Source organism: Paroedura picta, chromosome 8, assembly GCF_049243985.1.
Source record: "Paroedura picta isolate Pp20150507F chromosome 8, Ppicta_v3.0, whole genome shotgun sequence".
Lineage (NCBI taxonomy): Eukaryota > Metazoa > Chordata > Lepidosauria > Squamata > Gekkonidae > Paroedura > Paroedura picta.
In genome coordinates, this window is record NC_135376.1 from 91,850,425 (window position 1) to 91,865,538 (window position 15,114).

The 15,114-nt window shown below is 45.9% G+C and overlaps 1 protein-coding gene across 1 annotated transcript in view; it reads right to left on the bottom strand.

Moving 5' to 3' along the window:
- The window catches only part of SH2D4B (SH2 domain containing 4B), a 107,958-nt gene that overhangs the window by 69,634 nt on the left and 23,210 nt on the right, over positions 1 to 15,114 (bottom strand). The window contains exon 2 of the mRNA XM_077350816.1: positions 1,043 to 1,202. Within this exon, the coding sequence (XP_077206931.1) occupies positions 1,043 to 1,202 (160 nt within the window). The remainder of the gene's footprint in view (positions 1 to 1,042; positions 1,203 to 15,114) is intronic.

The window sequence follows — 15,114 nt, forward strand, 5'->3', positions numbered from 1 at the left end:
TTTGGAGCACAGGTTGTGTTTTCGTCAGTTCCACTTGCGGCCTGGGAAGTTTTTTACTGTGGGGGGTGGGCGGGGAGAGGGAGCCAAGGCCCGGCGCCAAGGCCCGCAGGTTGTGGACCACTGATATAGACGATGGAGCAGAGTTGTTTTCTCATGACCCCAGATGGACGGACCAGATCCAATGGGATTAAATTAATTCAAAAGAAATTCCATCTAAACATCAGGAAGAAATTCCTGACAGTTAGAGCGGTTTCTCAGTGGAACAGGCTTCCTCGGGAGGTGGTGGGTTCTCCATCTTTGGAGATTTTTAAACAGGGGCCAGCTGATGGAGAGGCTGATTCTGTGAAGGCTCAAGGGGGTGGCAAGTTACAGTGGATGAGCGATTGGGATGTGAGTGTCCTGCATAGTGCAGGGGGTTGGACTAGATGACCATGAGGTCCCTTCCAACTCTATGATTCTATGGTTCTGTGATTCTATGAGATGCTCCAAGACCAGATTACAAAGTTCTCAGAGATTTTTGATGAAGGGTATCACTTGGGCATGAAGTTGGGTTCAGTGTGGGTGGGCAAGTAGTTGTGAGTTCCTGCATTGTACAGGGTGTAGGACTAGATGACCATGGAAACCCCTTCCAACTCTATGATTCTATTCCTTTGGGCAGTGAACAGCAGGGTATAAAAACCAACTCTTCTTCATCTGTTTGGTATGTTGAAGGTCCCAGTTTCAGTCCCTGGCCACCTTAAGAATCACATGGTGGGGGGTGCAAAAGACCTCTGGGGAGCTGCTGCCAGTCTGAATAGACCAGGGGTAGTCAAACTGCGGCTCTCCAGATGTCCATGGACTAAAATTCCCAGGAGCCCCTGCCAGCATTCGCTGGCAGCGGCTCCTGGGAATTGTAGTCCATGGACATCTAGAGGGCCACAGTTTGACTGCCCCTGGAATAGACAATACTGACCTTGATGGACCCAGGGTCTGGTTCGGCAAAAGGCAACTTGGTGTTTGTGGATGTTCAACAGATGGATTTCACCTTTTGCAGTCCACTCACCATAGTTCGTCCGCTTCCTTCTGGGCTTGTTGCCGGGCTCTTTCTGCCATGAGTTCCTCCGAAATCTCATCGTAGGGCTTATCTCCAGGTGCTTCTCCCATGATCCAGACCCAGACCTCGCCGTCATTCCCCCGGAGCCACTGGACTCGTTTGCCATTCTCTGGAAGAGAATCAAAACAGCAAAGTAGAACTGCGTTACTTGAGAGACCTTGAGACTACAATTCCCACGAGAATTTGCTGGCAGGGGTTCCTGGGAATTGTAGTCCATGGACATCTGGAGGGCCACAGTTTGACTACCCCTGGCATAAACTCTATTGTAAAACCATAGAGTTTCCAGCTATTTCTATCACCTCCAGGTTTCCACTGCAAGTGATAAAATGATATGTGCAACACAGCCATTTTTTAAAAATAAAATGGAACTTGGAGGTGGGAATTCCCTGTGCTGGGGTGGGGCTGGCAAGCATACCTGCTCACCCCACTGTTGACATTATAATGATGGGTGACATCAAAATGTAGGCTTGAAGACAAAAATATATATAGTTGATAAATGAAGCAGATCACCCTTTTGAAGCATGATTCCCAAAATATCCCGGACTGAGGACTACAGATTGTCACATCACTAGAGGAGGGGGTATGGCTACTGCTTGGCATGCAGAAGGTCCCAAGCTCAGTCCTTGGCATCTCCAGTTAAACAAAGCAGGCTGTGGGTGGTATGAAAGATTCTGGAAACCTGCTGCCAATATTGACTCTGATGGACAGGAAGTTTGATACAGTATAAGGCAGGTTGTGATTTCATTACATCCACACCTGAATTCTCTGTAGCCTCCTGGCAGGATTACAACATTAGCCTGGAAAAAAAAAAGAGACTTCCTTTCAGAATAACCTTTCAGGTTATTTGGATGGGCCAGAAACCTAGAGCAAGGGAGAAGCAAAGGTGGTTCTCTGCAGCCTTCCTTGGTGGTCTTCCTTCTAAGTACAGAATCCCGCTTAGCTTCCGAGATCTGATGAGATCAGGCTATACAAGGCTACTTTCCCTCCTCCTTGCATTTATATGTGGCCTTCAGTTCAAGGGATTGTTTTAAAGTCACATTTTATTGGCCACACAGACACTGTAAGTTAACTTCTCGGAGTGCTTCCCTTGCATATTTGCTGCGGTCCAAGATCAGTAAAATGGGTCATAAAGGCTATCCTAAAATTGCCAGTAGACTTTGGTGGCCCATCAAGCTATCAAACCTTCCCCCAGTTTCTCAGCAGAGAACAGCTTTTCAAAGGAGGCTGCTTTGAGAGATCCCTCCAGGGATCTATTGACTCAGCTTAGTGCTGGAAACTTCTGGAAGCTTTTCAGAGGATGGACGACAGAGAGGGGAAAGTGATGTAATCCTTCCCTGTCACTCTAGGAATTCCCCAGACTTCTATGGTAAGGCCATATTAGGGAAATTGCTAGAGGAATGTGGATGCAGTGACGTTGACATGTTCGTGATGACATTTTCCCCACCCCCACCCTTGTTTCCTTACATTGTAAAAGCTGGTAAGAGCTAGCAGGAGCAGGGGGAGTCAGCCTGGCCACCAAAGTGGGCATAGTAGAGAAGGAAGGAATACATCCATGTTGATTGAAAGATGGTGTTGACATAGAGCAAATTTGTGGATCTGAGGGAGGTAAGAGGAGGAGGAGAAGAGCTGGATTTTTGTACCCCGCTTTTTACTACCTGAAAGAGACTGAAATCACTTTATCCCTCCTCTCCCCACAACAGACCCCCTGTGAGGTAGGTGAGGCTCTGATAGAACTGGGACTAGCACAGAGTCACCCACCTGGCTGCATGTGGAAGAATGAGGAGGGAAATCAAACCAGGTTCTCCAAATTAGAGGTGACCACTCTTAACCACAAGACCAACCTGGCTCTTTCTAGGAACACTGCACTGTTTGAAATCATTATACCTTCACAGCCAGAAGCAGCTGAGGGTAGTGCAGATATACCAGGCTGTCAACAGGGGGAAACTGAGGGTGGGGTTGCCAGCCAGTAGCAGAAGAAGAAGGACTTCCTGTTATCTATTCGAAGTCTACTGCTCATTATTTTCATTGAATGCCCATGAGTTGTTGTATGTGAGAAAGGGAGAAAGGTATTTCTTTCTCTACTTTCTCTAACAGGCATAATCCTATCATTTCCCCAAGCTAACTCCTTTAACCTTTCCTCATATGGAAAGTATCCCATCCCTTTTGTACAGAGATTCCCAACCAATGATCCATGGACCCCTAGGGGTCTGCAGGAACTGCAGAGGGGGTCCACAGCCTTTCCCCTCCTGCCTTAATGGACTCAATCACAAGTTAGGGAACCAACCACTTCCATTGCTCCCCCTCCCCTCTCCCAAGCATGAGTGAGTTCTCTTGTGGTTTCTGTGCCTGGGAGGGGGCAGAGCCTGCACACCTACTCCCACCTTAAACCACCTCCTGTCTCTCCATGCCCCCTCAGTCTGCCTCAAGCCTGCATGTTAACATGGGTGGTGATGTCATTTCCAGGGGCGGGGCAGGGAGGTGTGGCCAGTTGACATCACTTCCAGGGCTCCTCGAAGCCTGGGAAATTATTTCAGGGGCTCCTCCAAGTCAAAAGGATGGGGGAAAAGCTGCCTTCATCATTTTAGTTTCCCTTTTTTGCACCTTTTCAAATGCTATAGCATCTTTTTTGAGGTGCAGTGGCCAGAACTATACACAATATTCCAAATGAGGCCGCACAATAGATTTATACAGGCACATTATGATTCTGGCTGATTTGTTTTCAGTTCCCTTCCTAATAATCCCCAGCATAGCATTTGCCTTTTTTATTTTTTACTGCAACACTGAGTTCACATTTTCAGTGAGTTATCTAGACCATAACTCCAAGATCTCTCTCTTGAGTCCTGATCAGCGACTGCCAGTTCAGTCCACATCAACATGTATTTATAGTTGGGATGTTTGGCTTCCATGTGCTTTACCTTGCGCTTGCCCACACTAAACCTCATTTGACACCAATGTGTCCAACTGCGGCAGATACCTCTGGAATGACCCACAGACCTCCCTGGTTCTTACCGCCCTGAGCAACTTGGTGTCATCTGCAAACTTAGTTACTTCACTGCTTACTCCCAACTCCAAATTATTAATTAAATTAAAAAGCACCAGATCTAGCACTGAACCCTGAGGTGCCCCATTGCTCACCACCTTTCACCAGGAAAACTACCCATTTCTACTCACTTCTAGCATCCTGCTAATTAACCAGTTTTGTCCTCTTAGCTCAGGGATTCCCAACCAGAGATCTGTTGACCTTTGTGGTAATGGTGGCTCCTTGTGGTGCAGGAGTTACTGAAGATGGAAGTGGTTGTTGGCAGCCCAAGCCCGATGCTCCTAACAATTCCAAGTGGGTTGCAGGCTGCAGGTCTTCTTGTGGAGTTGAGCCAGAGTCTTGTGTTAGTTGATTCTATGATTCTATGACCGGCTAAGTATTGAGCTTGTTGTACTGTCTTAATCATCTTCCTCCCAGATGGCAAGATAACTTCCAGGGCAAATGGAATCTTCCAAAAATACCTGATATCCTTGTGAAGCAAAATTTGGTACAAAAAATAAAACTGCCCTCTTTCGTAAGTAATCAGTTGGTAAATCTTGAAAAAAAATTACTTCTTGTGCAGCAAATTTAAGCAGGACAATACAATTCTTTTGAAGAATTGTGTTTCTCACAAGTTTGCTGTCAAAGCTGACCAAGATATCTCTTTGTTACTTCTTATGGACCTCTGCCTTCAAACAACCTTGCCAATTCGAATATCTTCCTCCAATATGTATTCTTCCAGGGAGGTGGTTATTTCTTGTTGTAAATTGCGTTTGCCAAATTCATCCGAAGCACCTTTAATCCTCAGATTCCTTATTCTTGTTTGTGATTCCAGAACCTCAAACTTCTCTTCTGCAAGGACCTTCAACCTTGTAAGTCAGACCTTGTAAGGTCTGACCTTGTAAGTCAGATTCCACAGGGAAAGCTTTCATTTCTGACTGATGGGAAAGGCAGGCAGCAAATAGTAGGTAGGGCTAGCCTTGATTGGGGGTACACATGGTAGATGGGTACCAGCTCGACCAGGGCCAGAGCCTTATGGGCCCCGGCCCTGCCCTGGCGGAATGCTCTCCCTGGTGAGATCAGGGCTCTGCAGGATATGGACAACTCCATGTGGCCTGTAAGACAGAGGTGTCCTGCCAGGCCTATGCTTGGTCCCCAAAACATCAGTCCACTCAGAACATCAGCTATCCCAGCCTTACTCAACTTTTTTTCTTTGAGTAACCCCTGGAACATTCATCCGGCTTTGAGAAACTCTGGAAGTGGTGCAATTGGGCAGAATATTGTTGGGAAGTATAGCTGTGTCAAGTAAAGTCAAATGTATATATAGGGTCATAAACTGAAATACATAGCTGCATACACTCCGACACAGGGCCCAGCCCCTTCTCACCCCCTCCAGACCCATAATTGGCCATTGGCGGTAGGTCGACAGGACTCCATATGGTCATATCACCCGATAAATGTTTAACAAATAAAATATATATATTACAACTTAACTCCCATCCATTCAGGAAATGCTTCCAGGGCCCTCAAAAAATCCTGGGCTAACCCAGTCATCTTCTTACCACCCCTCTATGTCTACATTACTCCTCACATCAGAAAGAGAAGAGACAGCGTTATAAGGATCTATTTTAATCTATTATTATTACTTCAGTGTATTACCCGCCACTCTTAGTTGCCTTTTATTGGGTTACAATAGTCTGAATAAAATCCCAATAAAACCCCCATTAAAACCCCAGACATAAAAACATAACACAGATCTAATTTGTAAACTAATTTGTTAGATTATTGTTGTTGTATTTGACTATGTTATATATTAGTTTGTTCTATATATCGCCCCATGATGTAAACCACCCTGAGCCATATGAGAAGGGCGGTATAAAAATATAATTAATAAACAATAAATAACACTTATATTGAATTATTGTATGTATGTATGTATGTATGTATGTATGTATGTATGTATGTATGTATGTATGTATGTATATTTTCCAGCTCTGAGCTTTCAAGGAATGGCAAATTATAAATAAAATTGTATTACTATCATCATCATCATCATCATCAAAGGGCAACATTCAATTGTTTATCATGTTACTTATAGGCTACCCTTCTCACACTCAAGGAGGGTTACATGACATAAATCAGTGCAATCAAAAAGGTGAGACATCTAATAAACAAGGTCATGGGACTAAGAAATGCAGATTTTTGAAATGAAACCTGAACAAAGCATAAGCATTAAACACAACATATGAAATAATGCCATGTTAACATTAGGCAACAGCTGTTCTCTATAGCAGAAGAAGAAGTTGGTTCTCATACCCCACTTTTCTGCCCAAAGACATATCAAAGCAGCTTACAAACACCTTTCCTTTCCTCTCCCAACAACATACGCCCTGTGAGGCAGGTGAGGCTGAGAGAGTTCTGAGAGATCTCAGAAGGTCATCCAGCTGGCTCCTGACAGAGGATGAATGGAAAATCAAACCGAGTTCTCCAGACAAACACAACACCAGGCTAACTGTCTTTACAAAAATGACCTCCTGAACAATTTTCACAGTTGGCAAAATGTCAGGAGGCTGAAGGCCTTCCTAACCTCCTCAGTTAGGCCATTCCACGAGGCGGGGGCCACTGCCGAAAAGTCATGTGTACAGGAAGTCTTATATCTTTCCCTTCTGCAGGCTGGCAGATGCAGAAGGCCCTGCTCTGATAACATCATCACTGAAGGACGTAGGTGGAGAGGCAGTCTGGCAGATACGAAGGTCCAAGGCCAGAAGGGCTTAATATGTCATAAACCATACCTCGAATAGAGCTCAGTACCTCCAGAAATATCCCAGCCTGGAGTTGCCAACCCTATACTACAGGGGTGGGAAAACTATGGCTCTCTAAGTGTCCATGGACTACAAGTCCCATGAGCCCCTGCCAGCATTCCTAGAGAGCCACAGTATGGCCACCCCCTGCTATATTAGAAGCAAAACTACAGTTATCCCTCAGCTCGGGTGATGTCCTCCTTTTAGGAACAATTGCGGAGGTAAAATGAATCTGCTTATGTGCATGAAAAGAAGGCCCCAGTCGTCTGCAGGGTTCTTGTCACACAGAAGTTAGTGGCAATTTTTGGTCATTATTTACTGCCATAACAAGTGAATGATGGATGCTGAGCGGTAACACTTAGTGGAAATGACTTCTGTTTAATTCACACCACACTGCACTTCACTCCTATTAATGGCTATTGCCGTGTAAAACATGGCGGAGGGGTAAACAGGGTCTTAACTCTTCGTTCCTGACACGGCAATAGATTTGCGCATGGTGCTTATCAGCTTAAAATATTTTAATGGCTTCAGGCCTAACGAAGTCCCCACGTAGATTGGCAGGCTCGGCTGGAAATGTTGCAGCCACATGACAGCGCTGGAGGGTCAGAGATTGGGCTGTCGCCATCCATGCTGTCTGTGAAGAGCGTGCACATTGTTCTGCAAACATAGATATGGGCGTCTGACGCACAGCGCTCTCAGTTGCAAACATAGCATTACAGCAAACATAGGTTCAAAAGAAGTCCTTTGAAATAATGTACAGTTGTCTAAAATTTAAAAACAGACATCCCCAGTATAGTGATACTGTAAGCAGGAGCTGTTTTCCAGAAACTAGCAAAGAATGTGCATTGTTTAAGTGCTTTTTTTTCTTTAAAGTGCCATTTTGAAGGATAACTGTGGTATAGTGGGTTACACTTTAAGTTCTTAAAGAGATGGGAATACCAGAGCATCTTATTGGTCTCTTGAGAAATTTATATGCAGGTCAAGAAGCAACAGTGAGAACTGAACATGGAATCACTGACTGGTTCAAAATTGAGAAAGGAGTTCGGCAAGGCTGTATACTGTCACCTTGCCTATTTAACTTGTATGCAGAGCACATCATGAGAAATGCGGGATTAGAGGAGTCACAAATTGGGATCAAGATTGCAGGGAGAAATATCAACAACCTCAGATATGCAGATGATACCACTCTAATGGCAGAAAGTGAAGAGGAACTAAAGAGCCTGTTGATGCGGGTGAAGGAGGAGAGTGCAAAAGTTGGCTTGAAACTCAACATCAAGAAAACAAAGATCATGGCATCCGGCCCTCTCAATTCCTGGCAAATAGATGGGGAAGAAATGGAGATAGTGACAGATTTTATTTTCCTGGGCTCCAAGATCACTGCAGATGGGGACTGCAGCAAAGAAATTAAAAGACGCTTGCTCCTGGGGAGGAAAGCTATGGCAAATCTAGACAGCATCCTAAAAAGCAGAGACATCACCCTGCCAACAAAAGTGCGTTTAGTCAAGGCTATGGTATTCCCAGTTGCAATGTATGGCTGCGAGAGTTGGACCATAAGGAAGGCCGAGCGTCAAAGAATTGAGGCTTTTGAACTCTGGTGCTGGAGAAGACTCTTGCGAGTCCCTTGGACTGCAAGGCGAACAAACCGGTCAGTCCTAGAGGAGATCAGCCCTGACTGCTCTTTAGAAGGCCAGATCCTGAAGATGAAACTCAAATACTTTGGCCATCTCATGAGAAGAAAGGACTCCCTGGAGAAGAGCCTAATGCTGGGAGCGATCGAGGGCAAAAGAAGAAGGGGACGACAGAGAATGAGGTGGCTGGATGGAGTCACTGAAGCAGTAGGTGCAAACTTAAATGGACTCCGGGGAATGGTAGAGGACAGGAAGGCCTGGAGGATCATTGTCCATGGGGTCGCGATGGGTCGGACACGACTTCGCACATAACAACAACAACAGTGGGTTACAGCAGATTAGACTCTGGAAGATGAGACCCAGGCTCAATGCCACTCTTACGTGAAGCATTCTAGGAAATTCTGGAAGCCACTCATTCTCACAGCGTAATCTACCTCACAGGGTTGTTGTGAGGGGAAGCATGGAGATGGATGTACGGCCCTCCTTGTTGGAAATGCTGTGGAGTCCAAAGCAACCATTTCTCTAGGGGAATTGATCCCTTTGGTCTGGAGATAAGTTATAGTTTTATTTAGTTATATATTTATTTATATATTTATTTTTTTCAGTTTCTATCCCACCACTCTCCATAAACTCACAGCCGGTTACATAAAAGATAAAAGCCCCAATAAAACCAATCATAAACCGCTGAATACCACAAAACACAAGAAGCTACATGATCCCCATTCCTCCCCTATCAACAGCCAATCACCACAGGGTGAGGGTTTGCAAGATGGCATAGCTAGAGGAGGGGCCGCAGTTATTCCTGGTCCCGGCCTTAACCAAAGACCTGGCAGAAAAGTTCCATCTTGCAGGTCCTGTGGAACTGAGGCAGCTCCGTCAGGGTCCTCGGCTCTTCTGGGAGCTCATTCCACCAGGTTGAGGCCAGGACCAAAAAGGCCCTGGCCTGGGTCGAGACCAGGTATGCTTCCCTGGGACCAGGGATCATGAGCAGATTAGCACCCACAGAGAGAAGAACCCTGTGGAAGGCATTAGGAGACAAGTGGCAGAGCCCAAGCTGCAGATGGCCTTAAAGGTTAATACCAAAATCTAGAATCTGATCCAAGCCATGAATGGCAACCAATGCAGCTGTCTCAGCACAGGCTGGATATCATCCCTCCAAGATGTACCAGTGTGGACCCTAGCAGCTGCATTTTGCACTAGCTCTGATCTCCAAGTCAAAGACAAGGGCAGGCCTGCATACAGTGAGTTATAGAAGTGTTATCTGGAGGTCACCATTGCATGGATCACTGTAGCCAGACAGTCCAAGGGCAGGTAGGGCGCTAGTAGCCCCACCTGAGAAAGGTTGAAAAATGCCATGTCGGATACACCTGTGACCTGGGCCTCCATTGAGAGGGAGGCATTTTACCAAATTTCTGGCCGAGGGAGCAATGTTAAGCTGCACTCCAGGCAGAGTGTCCAGGAGATCCCCAGGTCTCACCTGGGGATTGGCATCCCTGTCACTGGGTCATTCACAGATGATCTTCCCAGTGCCTTTTGCCATATGATGATCACTTGCACCATTCTCTATGCCTAGGAACTGCCCAGTTATGGGCCTAACGGAACAGATTCAGATGCGTCCTGAGAGGCTCCTGTTTTGGACTATCAACAACCACATGGGGCAGCTTTCCAGCAGCGGGCAGCTGAGGCTAACAGAACCTGAGAAACCTATTCTTATTATCCCCAATAAACATACCCTGGCTCAGCTCTGGAAGCATAATGTTTGCTTGTGCTTTTCCACGGCCTTCCGTGACAGATTAATAGGAAGTGCTTCTGGCTGAAGTTCACGGCAATGAAGTCAGGAAACAAGGCCTGGGAGACTAATCTTGAGATTCGGCTTCTGGCCTCTACGAATTATTAGTCTCCAATGAAGTGTGCGGCTGGTCTAATATATACCACAAGCGAGAGTGTTGTTCCCAACCTCACATTCACCAACGGCCGACAAAGCTTCAAAAAAAGGGGGGGTTCTGATCATTAGGTGAAAAGAGAGAGAGAGGGAGAGAGGGAGAGAAGGCCTTCCTTCCCACCACAGGGCATCAAGAATTCCTGGACTAGATGGACAGAGCTGCCCACAGCCATTTGGCCTGCTGAGTTAAAGGTTTTAGTTTTCTTTGCAGGGTAGTCCAAGAAAGGAGGAGGAGGAGGAGGAGGAGGAGGAGGAGGAGGAGGAGGAGGAGGAGGAGGAGAAGAAGACTTGGTTTTTATACCCCAATTTCTCAAAGTGGCTTACGATCTCCTATTCTTCCTTTCCCTACAACAGGCACCCTGTGAGGTGGTGGGGCTGAGAAAGCCCTGATATTACTGCTTTGTGAGAACAGCACTATAAGGGCTCTGACTAGCCCAAGGTCACCCAGCTGGAGAAGCAGAGAATCAAACCCAGCTCACCAGATTAGAAGCTGCAGCTCTTATCTACATATTACACATGAAGCCGCCTTACACTGAATCAAAGCATTGGTTCATTGGTCAGTATTGTTGACTCAGAATTCCAGTGGCTCTCAAAAGTCTTGTCGGACACAGAGCATGTGTAGGATTCTGTCTCCTCCCCCTGTAGGTATAGTGTTCTTTTGGGTTTGTCTCTCCCTCTTTGGATGGACATGCACAGTGCAGGATTGGAAGCATTCTCCATATATGGAAGGGCCAGGAAGGGAAGGAGCCTGTGAACAATTGATCTTGCACTGTAGAAACTGTGCACTCAGTTTCATGTTGAGCAATGCTCGCAACCAATCACAGAGGGACGCAGGTAGAATTTATGGAAGCCACCATCTTTGCGGAGTCAAAGAGAATGTTTTCTCTGATTCTAAGGACCATTTTACCTCTCTGCTAGCAGACTGTGTTTCAACACAGTCTTACTTTCTTCTATTGAATGAGTGAGGATGTACTTTTTGCATGCAAGTCACAGGTAGAGATTGTTGTGTCTGAGGACTGAGCTTGAGGTCCCAGACAGGATCATAATCCCAAGTACATGACTGGCCAGTGTGAAGTCAAATCCAGTCAGCCAGATCCAGTCAATTTGAAATGAAACTGACCAATAGCATGTACTGGTGGGAAGATCCTTTTGTTCATTCATGTACAAAAGTTGTAGGTTTGTGTGAGGTTCTCAGTTCAGTTTTGGTCCTCTGTATGGAGCTGGAATGAGCTCCCCCTGTCCTGGTTTCTGAACCCACAGATTTAACAGAGATCATTCACATGACCTGGTCCTTGGAATTGGTTTGCCCAATCCCTCATGCCTACTGACAGGGGATGGGCAGGGGACAAGGTTGTGAAAGTTCCAAGTTGTGAAAATTCTAGATATTTAGGGATGGAGCCCATGGAAGATTGGTCCCTTAATGGGGCACCATGCTATAGGGTCCCCCCTCCAAAGCATCCATTTTCTCCAGGGAAGCTGATCCCTTTGGTCTGGAGATAAGCTGTAATTCCAAGGGAGCCCCAAGTCCCACCTGGAAGCCATCATACCTAATGGATGGTTGGTGGGGTATGTGTGATTATTAACTATCTATATTTAATCCATACATTCTATTTTTGTACGTGTTCTACTTTGATGTAATCCACCCTGATTCCACAGAGATGGGGCATATAACAAATGTAATAAATCTTAACAATGATGATAATGTTAATGGTGAAGGTTTAATGTGTTTTACCTTATTTTATTCAGCATTTTTGTCACCTGCCTTGGGAACTTCAAAGGAAGGTGCATTAATTAATTGGGCTGGCGTGGACTATACTGGTCAGGGCACAGAAGCCCATATCAAGATAGAATTTGATTGCAAGCCGTGGGGGAGGTTTAAAATAATTTTGGTGCAGCATGTTCTTGTTCTAAGCTCTGAAACGCAGGTGGAAGAACTAATGCAAAGACAGAGAATGCCCTTTACCTGCCGAGTGCCATCTCCCCTAGAATTATAGAATCATAGAATAATAGAGTTGGAAGGGACCTCATGGGTCATCTAGTCCCTGTCCTCATCCTGGCCAAGTTCAAATCCCCTGTTCAGCCATGAAGCTCAACAAGGAACCTTGAGATAGTCCCTCTCTCTGCTCATCCTACCTCGCAAGGCGTGGTGGTGACAAAACTAAGGAGACAAGCACACACACCTCCCTGACCTCTTCAAAGGCCAGAATACAAATGTGACATTAAAAATGGCTTCCGGATGCCTCATCTGTGTCTCCTGCGATTTTGAGGGCAGTGGATGATTATGGTTGCCAGGCTACAGGTGAGGCCTGGATATCTCCTGGAATTACAATGGATCCTCAGGTAAATAAGAAGAGCTCCCAGAAGAGCTGTCGGAGATCTCTGAATTCCATGGGGCCTGCAAATTGGAGCTCTTTCACCAGGCGTTTGTCTGAGGTCAGGAGGTGGTTCCAGGAGTTAAGATCAGGCTCCCCTCTTCCCTTAGGGTCAGGGCCTGTACTAGACTGGCCTTAACTCTGTAGGTCCCCTGTGACATCATCTCAATTCTCCACTGGCCCATCTTTGATCCACCCACTAGGCACGTGTGGGATGTAAATTTAAATTATGTATCGCCATAAATTGTATTGGAGTTTTAGAATGTATTTTAATGGAGTTTTAATGGGGATATTATTGTTTTATTGTATGGATTGTGTGGTGAAATTATAAACCACCACAAGCCAGTTTGGGGAGTGGTGGTTATATAAATTCAATTAATTAATTAATTACATACATACATACATACATACATACATACATACATACATACATACATACATACATACATACATACATACATACATACATACATACATAAAGAGCTGGTTTTTATACCCTGTTTTTCACTACCCAAAGGAATCTCAATGTGGCTTATTATCAACTTCTCTTCCTCTCCCCACAGCAAATACCATGTGAGGGAGGTGGAACTGAGGGAGCTCTGACACAACTGCTCTGTGAGAACAGTTCCAACAGGACTGTGACTAGACCAAAGTTACAGCATGTGGAGGAATGGGGGGAAATCCACTCTGACCTGGATTTGTAAGCCCTTCTGATGAATTAATAAATTCTGTATATTAAAGAAATCTAAAAAAAGCAAAGATCCCAGAAAAATGAAGGTTATATTCTATGAACCCATGTTGCAGTATGTAATATCTAAGTGGATCAAGTGGGTATTGTAGCTTATTGTGGATGACAAAATGCCCAAATACCCTCTTTCTGCATCATTGCAATATCAGAGGAGCTTTGCTGGATCAGTCCAGAGGTCCCTCTAGCCTAGCATCCTGTCTCCCACAGTAGACAACCAGTTCTCTGTAGGTCCAATAACAGGGCAGAGAGGCCAAGGCCTTCATAAGAACATCAGAAGAGCTCTGCTGGATCAGGGCAGTGGTCTATCTAGTCCATCTCATCCAGCATGCACAATGTCTGTCTAGTCCAGCATTCTGTCTCATGGCCAAACAGTTCCTCTGGAGGTCCAATAACAGGGCAGAGAGACCAAGACTTTCATAAAAACATCAGAAGATCTGGATCAGACCAAGGGTCCATCTATTCCACCATTCACAATGTCCAACCCATTACTCTGGAGGACTAACACAAGAGCAGAGAGGTTGAGACCTTCATGTGAACATCAGAAGAAGCCTGCTGGATCAGACCAGAGGTCTGTCTAGTCTAGCATCCTGTCTCCCATAGTGGTCCACCTGGAGGTCCAATAACAGAGCAGAAAGGCCCAGGCTTACATAAGAACATCAGAAGAGCTCTGCTGGATCAGAGCAGTGGACCATCTAGTCTAGCATCCTGTCTCACACAGTGGTCCAACTGGAGGTCCAATAACAGGGCAGAGAGGCCCAGGCTTACATAAGAACATCAGAAGAGCTCTGCTGGATCAAAGCAGTGGACCATCTAGTTCAGCATCCTGTCTCACACAGTGGCCACTCAGTTCCTCTGGAGGGTCAACAACAAGGCATGGAGGCTGAGACCTTCCCCTCATTTTTCTCCCAGCTCTGGGATTCAGAGACTGGTTAGTCACCATGGTTGGTAGCCATCCCCCTCCCTTAGTCACCATGACATCTTCTTCTCACCTTCTCATATTGTCTTCTGGGATCCTGTATATCTAGTTCCTGCATCCTCTTCGCCTCTCCTTAGTCCTCCTCCTGGGTAACCCAGGCCTTTGCCCAAATCAGAGGGAAAGTCTTGCCTTTATGACATCAGCAGCCACCTGGGTGACCTCACTCCTCCCTTCCTGCCCTCATCTCCTTGCTCTTTTCCCCAGCTGTGCTGGTTGCTAGGCATGCAAATCAGTTCCCAATTGTGGGAAGGGATTGGTGGAACAACCTCTGATGTCACAAGATTCTTGCTTGATGTTACAAAGGCACTGTCCAAAGTAGGGGAAACACAACCTAGAAATTTCCCAGAGTTGGTCTCTTAACATCTTGGCCCCTGCCAACCCCTTTCTGAGAACCCCCCAATAGCTTTTAGGAATTGTGAAGGGCCTACGGAAGCCAATCTCCAGGCGGGGTATGGGGTGCCCCTGGTTTTACAGCTCATTTCAAGGTGACAGAGATCATTTCCCCTGGAGAAAACAGCTGCTCTGGAGAGGGGCT